Source organism: Artibeus jamaicensis, unplaced genomic scaffold, assembly GCF_021234435.1.
Source record: "Artibeus jamaicensis isolate MK-2021 breed Jamaican fruit bat unplaced genomic scaffold, CSHL_Jam_final contig_464, whole genome shotgun sequence".
NCBI lineage: Eukaryota > Metazoa > Chordata > Mammalia > Chiroptera > Phyllostomidae > Artibeus > Artibeus jamaicensis.
Window position 1 is genome coordinate 10,852,113 of NW_026521842.1, and position 7,891 is coordinate 10,860,003.

Genomic DNA, 7,891 nt, shown 5'->3' on the forward strand with positions numbered 1-7,891 from the left:
AATATCTACCAGGAGATGCAGCAACTCAGAGAAAGAATAATGGGTGAACAAGGTTCTTGGGCCAGAGTGGAACAGATTGAGCATCAGACTAAAATGTTTTTGGATTCTATAATACCTAGAATCTCTGGTTAGAGACTTTTCATTAATAAAATATATGGCCAACTTTTGAGAAAAGCTTGCTTTTCTGGCTATTGTATTTTCAATACAGACCTGCTCTGTGTCAGTGCGAGGGACTAGGAAGGAAAGATTTCACAGCCCATCTCGCAGAAGCCACTTCAACAGTGTGTGGACATAGCTGGATCATTGTTTTCTGATCCCCCATGCCCTATGGAGGGAAAAGTCACCATGAAATATGGTAGCAGAATTGGCTGACTCTTGTATTCCTATGGACAATTGGGCTTATTCTTGGGAACCATTAACCTGTACATCATGACCTTGTTAGCCTGGAAGATGCATTTGAGAAGGACCTATTAAGGGATGGTAAACTCACATATGTACCTCTTGCTGCTACGACAGACCTCATCACTCCATTTGCCCTGAGCCGACTGGGAGAACAGGGCACAGTTTTCCCGCTTGCCACCATTAGGCTGTGCTCGGTCCCAGTTGAGGAAGGAGATGGCAATTCCATTGACATCAACAAACTTGCCTTCCGTAACCAAGTCATTGATGCCCAGCCAAAAGTCATTGATGCCCGGCAGGCTCCTTTTACCATAGTCTCGAAGGGCATTGATTTCATCCGAGTTTCTGGGAATAACCAGAGTCCCTCCCTTGGAAATGCAGTCTTCATTGGCCTCATGGAAGTGTTTCGAGCCTTCTGAAGCAAGGAGGCACTTCTTGTGAACTTTCGTGCCCCGGAGGCAGACTGTAAAGATGTGATATTTGACATATTAACATATGTCAGAGTGTAATACATCCAGGACTGGACCTGGCAGGTAACATTACATATTTGTGGAATGAATACATGATGGTAATACTGAGTTAACATTTACTTATTAGAGATTTTGCACATTTTGGACATTGCACCAAGCACTTTACCTATATGAACTCAAGTAATAATCACAGCAATCCCACGAAGTGGGATTTTTATTACCCCCCATCTTTACATATCAGGATATTGAGGCATAGAGACATCGTTACTTGCACCAACTTAGCGTATAAGAATATAACTTACACAGCACATGAGGTCACCACTGTACACACCTAGGTCTGCCCCACCCTTCAAACGTGGCCTCCAGCCTCATGCTGCCTGATGTACGTATGTGTGTTAGTTAGTGTAGCTCTATCATGTGCCTGGTTTCCTTGGGGCTTTTAGAAGTGGGATGGTATTCCATGGTTATTAAAAACAAGAACAAAAGTCCGAGTTTGCATATGGAGAGACGGTGTTTTCCTTATGCAGATCCCTCGGCCCTGGCAATACTGTTCAGGTTATCCAGGCTAAAACCAAACATGAAGATAGTTTAAGGCAAAGCACTGGAGAATCAGGCTCTGACATTTACTAGCTTTGTAAACCTTGGACAAATTATTTAATTTCTCTGTGCCTCAGTTTCCTCATTTGTTCAATGAGGCCAATCATAATTGGAGATATCCCATAAATTGTTTGAGGATTGATTTGTTAATGTTTATGAAGTGCTTGACTAAAGCATTAACAAAACTCCGCCTCTGCATGCACATTTGACCTGCTTTTAACTTTTTAATTCTGTTTCCCTAGAGACCTGATAAAGGGAATATATCACCAGTGTTACTAGGCAACGTTGCTTTTGGTGAAAAAAAATGACCTTGCATTGGCAACATGGATGGTCTGGGAATTATAAGTACTTGATTGAAAGCCACAACTTTAGTCTTCCCTGAAGGCTATAGCTCCTATAATTGGGCAGGTCTGTTGTGGGACCCAACAGACCTGCTTTTGAAGTCGCTATGAGAGTGTTGGTTCCTGGGAGTCTGAGCCTTGCAAGCCAGAGCTGTTCCTAGCTCCTGGTCAGTAATGTATACGGCTGCATGGGCTGCTGGGGGGCTGTGCTCCAGACAGGAAGGAGCGCCAGGTGCCGCTCTCTGCTGGGCAGACCGTGGTTCTGACCCAGTTCCCTCCATGGGCATTTAATGTGTGTGGCCTGGGTCCTGTGACCCTGCATTTAGTTGAATCTCAGCAGGTCTCTCAAAGAGCACGAAGTGAACATCTAATGAATGCTAATTATTTAAGGTAGTTAATACTTGCTTTAATTCTGTTTCATTACCTATAAGAAAATTATGAACAGGCTTTTAAATAAATGTATTATCGAAATGCCTGTTTTTATTTCTATACCTCCCATATATAGAAGAAGGGAGTGGAAAATCAAGCTGATTTCCTGAGACAATCATCTCCCCAGCTTTTGGATCTTTTCTCCTGGACATATCTGGCTTGCCAATGTCTCTTTTAAAGAGAGGTCACCTAGAGCTTGATGTGCACCACGTTCCCTCATCTCCCGGGAGAGGAGGCGTTGACGAGACGGGCCTCACCTGTCTGCAGGGCCTGCATCTCCTTCAGCGCATTCACTTCTCTCCAGAGCTTTTCAACTTGAGTCTTTAGGTCTCCATCCTTTTCTAGAGATATTGTAGGGTGGGGTGGTATAGGAGAAATAAAAAGCATATGATTAAAATAAGATCAAAATAAAACAAAGCTTTGGAATCCAGAGCCTAAGGCAACAGTGGCTTTAATGAAATGGAGCCTAGTGCCCATGAAAAGTAAAGCATGAAAGTAAGTCGGCCAAGAAGGTGCTTAACGGTCTGGTGGGGGCGATCATACCGGTAGCTCCTGCTGTGAGATTGGGCTCCCGTCTTTCTCTCCAGTCCCTTCCGTGGGACTGTCCCCCCTCAGGCCTCAGACTCCCTGACTCTCCAATGCAGCCGCAGCAAGCCGTCTCACCTCAGGACCCTTTCCGCTGGGTGCCTCCTGCCCGGAACACTCCTCCTCATCTCTTGATTGAGTTTAAACATCTCTTCTTCGGAGAAAGTTTTTCCGATTATCCTCCCGACATTAGCACCCCTCTGGCTTCTCTCTTTCTTTGAACTTTATTTTTCTTCAAAGCACTTTCTCCAATCTTTAATTATTTTACTTAATTCTATCTGTCTGGTTATCCAGGGTATTCCTGATGTTTAACACAATACTTGGCACATAATAGGCACTCATGATATTTGTTCAGTGGATCAACAAAATTCCAGAACTGGTGAAGACTGCCTCAGAGAGTGAGAGCTGTGAACTCTTTAAAGGCAGGAATTGTTTCTTTATTTTAGAGATCATATTTATTTATTTTTAGAGAGAGGGGAAGGGCAGGAGAAAGGGAGAGAAATTTTGGTGTTCTGTTGGAGAGATACATCCATCTGTTGCCCCTCACATGCCCCCTACTGGGGACCTGGCCAGCAACCCAGGCATGTGCCCTGACTGGGAATTGAACCAGAGACCTTTTGATTCACAGGTGGGCACTCAATCCACTGAGCCACACCAGCCAGGACCAAAGGTAGGAATTGTAATAAATCATAATAAAAATTAAAAGTATTAAAATGTTGTAATACCTTATGCACCAAGAGCTTAATTCTTCCACTATTCCCGTGAGATATACACCATCACTGTCCCCATCTCACAGGAGAAGAAACAGAGGCAGAGAGAGCTGAACTAACCTGCAACAGGTCACCCGGCCGGCAAGGTGCAGCCGGGCTCTGACTCACCGACTCCATTTCTGTTCTCCCCCCATCCCTCCCATCTGCTTCAGCACCACGATCGCCTTTCCCTGCTCAGTCCCTGACACATGGTCTCGGACAGAGAAGGGGCTTAAAGCTAGACATGAGCTGTCCCCCGATGCCTGTTGGTGGGGATTCCACATAGAGAATCTATTCTCTGTGCTGGGCTTTTCAGGGCAGTCCCGAATCCAAACATGCTGACTCACCATCCCCTTAAAGAGTGCTTTGCAAGCCAGGTATTTCCATATTTGGGTTAGGAAGATGCTTTCTGGGTGCACAGAGTGCTCCCAGCTCTGTGTCACTTGCTACTGCCCATCAGTTCTTAAAGCATCCAATATCTCAGCCTAGAAATACAATAGCTCAAACATTTCCTCAAAGGGCTGGACCATTCAGTCCAGAATAAATATGAGAGTGTATTAAGAATGTAAAACCATTGGCTGTTGGAGGCCAGGCTTGCAGAGACCTGAAGACTTGCTTCCCATTGTAAGTTGTCAACCTTATAAATGTCATTCCCCCATTCCTCTCAGCTTCCTGCTCCATTTTATTTATTTATAAAAATATTGATTTATTAGAGAAAGAGAGGGAGAGAAACGTCCACTGGTTGCCACCTGGGGACCGAACTCACAACATATGTGCCCTGACCAGGAATTGAACCGGCGACCTTTCACTTTGCTGGACTACATCCAACCAACTGCGTCACACCGGTCAGGGCTCCGTTCCATTCACATAAGGGGCAGCCACAAAGAAGCTGTAAACATCGTAATTAACAGGAAGATCCAAGAACTAATATAGGGCCCCTGGGAAGTCAGTACGGAAATTGTTATCCGGTGGCTCGGCTTCTGCTTGTGTCTTGTGTAACGCGGGGGACTGTCTTTGTCCACAGTGACTGCGGCAGCTGCTGGTTCACGGTGAAAGTTGTGTTTTATTCATTACCCTGGCACACGGGTTTGGAGACCAGTAAGTACCAAAAATATCTTTCCTTTGGAGGCAAATCACTCAGTTGCCATTTTGCATTTTCAAAAAGGCTCGTTTTCTGTATTATCAGTGTGCTCCACCATAGGTGCAGTGTAGACATGAGGAAGAAATCATTCTCAGAAGAAACGGCCAGTAAACATATGGAAAAGAGCCTCAGCGACATTCAGATAAATGCAAACTTTAAAAAGGTTTTGCACTTTTTGTTAGGTTGGCAGGGCTGAAGCTGAGGGTGTGCTGTTGGGCTGTCGGGTCTGTGGGATGGACAGTCTCAGGCATGACGGCAGCATCATAGATTGAAGCTGTTGTTTTAGGAGACAGGTAGGGAGTGTGATCGACCCGCAACTTTGCAGCTGGAAACATATCAGAACATCCTACCAGGGGACCAGTACACGTACAGACGGTCGCTGGCAGGATGATTCAGTTTATGAGTTTTTGACCTTACGAGGGTGTGAAAACTATATTCGAATTTTGAAGTCGGATCCTTTCGTGGGCGAGTGTTACGTGGTATCATTCTCTGGTGATGCTGGGCAGAGGCAGAGAGCCACAGCTTCCAGTCGGCCACGGGGCAAACAGCTGGTACTCTGTATGGTGTACTGTGTTGTCAGTGTCATTCTGAATATCGTGTTATGAGCACATGTGTGGTAGTTTAGGCTAAGCTATATAATAGTTGGCAGGTGAAGTGTGTTCAGTGCATTTTCAGCCTATGATGTTTTCAATTTATGATGGGTTTATCGGTGTATAACCCCACTGTAAGTCTGGGGTGTGTTTATACACATCTTTATATGTGTATAAAGCAGCTCACCGAGGCGCTGACTCAAGAAGAGATAGACTGGAAAGCACACAGAAGTTCCCCAAGAGGCAGGTGACGTAAGTCCTGACCCAGACACACAGGGGAGTACTGTGCAGTAGTCGGAGTGACTGAGGTGTGCCTTGTGTTGATATCTACCCAGGGTTTGGTGGATGAAGGTCCCTAGCTTGTCTGCTTGTCTACCAGGCACTTGGTATGGCCAATTCTTATTTTGTTAAAAATATGATTTCAATTCTGCATTAAAAAAACTGGGAATATTACCTCCTGACAGATAACAGTAGGCAATTCTGTGAAGACTGAGAGAAAATGTCTTTCCCTTTTGGTTTCATAAAGTATTATTTGCAGGTACTTAAAATACTTCGCATTTGAGAGCGTGGGGAGAGAAGTGTTCTACAAATCTAGGCTTCCTCCTTCACCTACTGTAGAATCTGCTTTTGGGAACTAACAGCAAAGGCTGGCGAAGACTGCTTTGAGAGGATAATATTTAAGATATGTACCAAATCAGTTTTTAAAAAGTGCGTTTTCGTGTGTGTGCACATGTGTGTGGGGTGAGGGGAGCTCTCCGTGAGCCGAACTGCACACACTTCAGAACCAGCCACACAGCACACACAGTCACGCATTTCCACATTCACACCCCTCCCCCGACATCCCTATTGGGTCGTCACCGCTGTGCTGCTCCCTCCCGTTGGTGAAGAAATGCTGGCGACAAAAATATGCCACGTCGCCCAGTCCTGTGTCTCTTCCCATCTTCACCAACACGCCTCCCTTACCCATTGGAGATATTTCAGCCTTTCCTTAAAAGAGGTAACAGCAGTATATTTTATAAGGAAGAAAGATCCCACTTAAACTTCGCATCAGACTTAAATTATATAAATTCCCCTAGAAAAGCGCACTTTTTATAATCATTAAAACACAGCATAAGACAGGCCCCCTCTCTACCCACCAGACATCTGTCAGGTGTCAAATCCAAGCTGGCCTTGTTGGTGCTGGTGCGTGTGTGTATGTGTGTTGTTATTAGTGAAGTGCAGTGGATGAGAAAATAGTGTCATAATATTTCCCTTACAATATCCTATATGAAAGTGACTCAGAGCATGAGAGAAAACATCACCCATGTTTTTCCTTTTGCTTCGGTTTCAGCATGTTGCAAATAAATTGAGATCATCTTTATTCTTTGCAACATTTACTTTTTACCACTTAACCTAGGTAAGTCACCCACAGTTTGAGATTGCTTGTGGATTTAGTTTACATTAAAATATCTTCAAACACTGTATGACTTCACAAGTTAAAATATGTTTAAATTAAAGACAGGTTTAGATTCTCTATGACATTGAAAAGCTTAAACATATATAACATAAACTGTCCTTATATTGCAAGTGGTATAAAAAGATATCTACGTGATAACCAGTGACAAAACAGAACTTATTATTACCAACGGCTCTACCCTCTATTCCACATTGAATAAGATCATAATGATGTCACAATTGCCTTTGAGTAGAGTTACACAATCTCTACGAGTGAAACTGTACTCTAGAATCAATATGTTATGCTTGACCCCTCATTCCTAATACCGTATCCAGGTGACTCCCTCTGAAGAACATTCTACAGGCCTAACCCCAGCTGACAGAGGATATATAATACAGAATTATTTTTATATCACAAGAGCTTTCTCCCCCTGTAAAAACCAAACCTGTTACATGACTCTTAAATATCAAACTCTCCAGAGAATTAGAAGGCCACTCAGTCCCATGAAATGCCATACCCATATGATGGCCCTGTCACCAGGGACAGTGTCCTGGAGGGGTTTGGAGATGAACAAGGCCCAGCCCCTGCCTTCCCTGAAAAGCCTCGTATTTTGCCAGACTGAGAAGCCCCGTTACCTTTCACTCGACGCTTGCTGTGCTTCCTGGCTTTGAACTTGGATGTGTGGCTGGTGGTCTGGTCCAGGAGTAGGGTGATAACCAGGACATAAATTACAAGTCCACCCTTTGCCATGGCTCCAGGGCAAGTCCAGGGGCCACTTTGCCAGTCCCCGTGAAGCAGCTACGGGACAAGCAGCCTGCACAGCCTCATCTTGCTCTGGGAGGCCAGGACCGGCTTTATAGCAGTGAGCTGGGAAGGCTGGCTCCCGGCCTGCTGACGAAACCCATGAAGGCTCGGCTGGCCGCCGCATAAGGCGGCCCCTTGTTCTCACTCCTCATGTCAGACTTTGCTATTTTAATGTGTGTGCACCTCTCCTGGTGGACTTGCCTTTTCACAGTGTATCAGAGTTCACCAAGGGACAAAGGGCTTGGCCTGTTTTCCTTTAAAAAAAAATCGAGAGTCTAGGAAGTGTAGAATCTCTGTGAAGATCACGACTTTTTTAAGTCTTTTATTTGGAACTCTGGAGTTTATTCAGTG

General features: G+C 44.7%; 1 protein-coding gene across 1 annotated transcript; it reads right to left on the reverse strand.

The window, feature by feature from the left end:
• Positions 1 to 470: 470 nt before the first annotated feature.
• CLEC3A (C-type lectin domain family 3 member A) lies at positions 471 to 7,486 on the reverse strand. Its single transcript, XM_037144775.2, has 3 exons — positions 7,372 to 7,486; positions 2,494 to 2,577; positions 471 to 862 (listed from the first exon to the last, which is right to left on the reverse strand). The coding sequence occupies exons 1-3, from the start codon at positions 7,484 to 7,486 to the stop codon at positions 471 to 473; spliced, it is 591 nt and encodes a 196-aa protein (XP_037000670.1).
• Between the last annotated feature and the right edge of the window lie 405 nt (positions 7,487 to 7,891).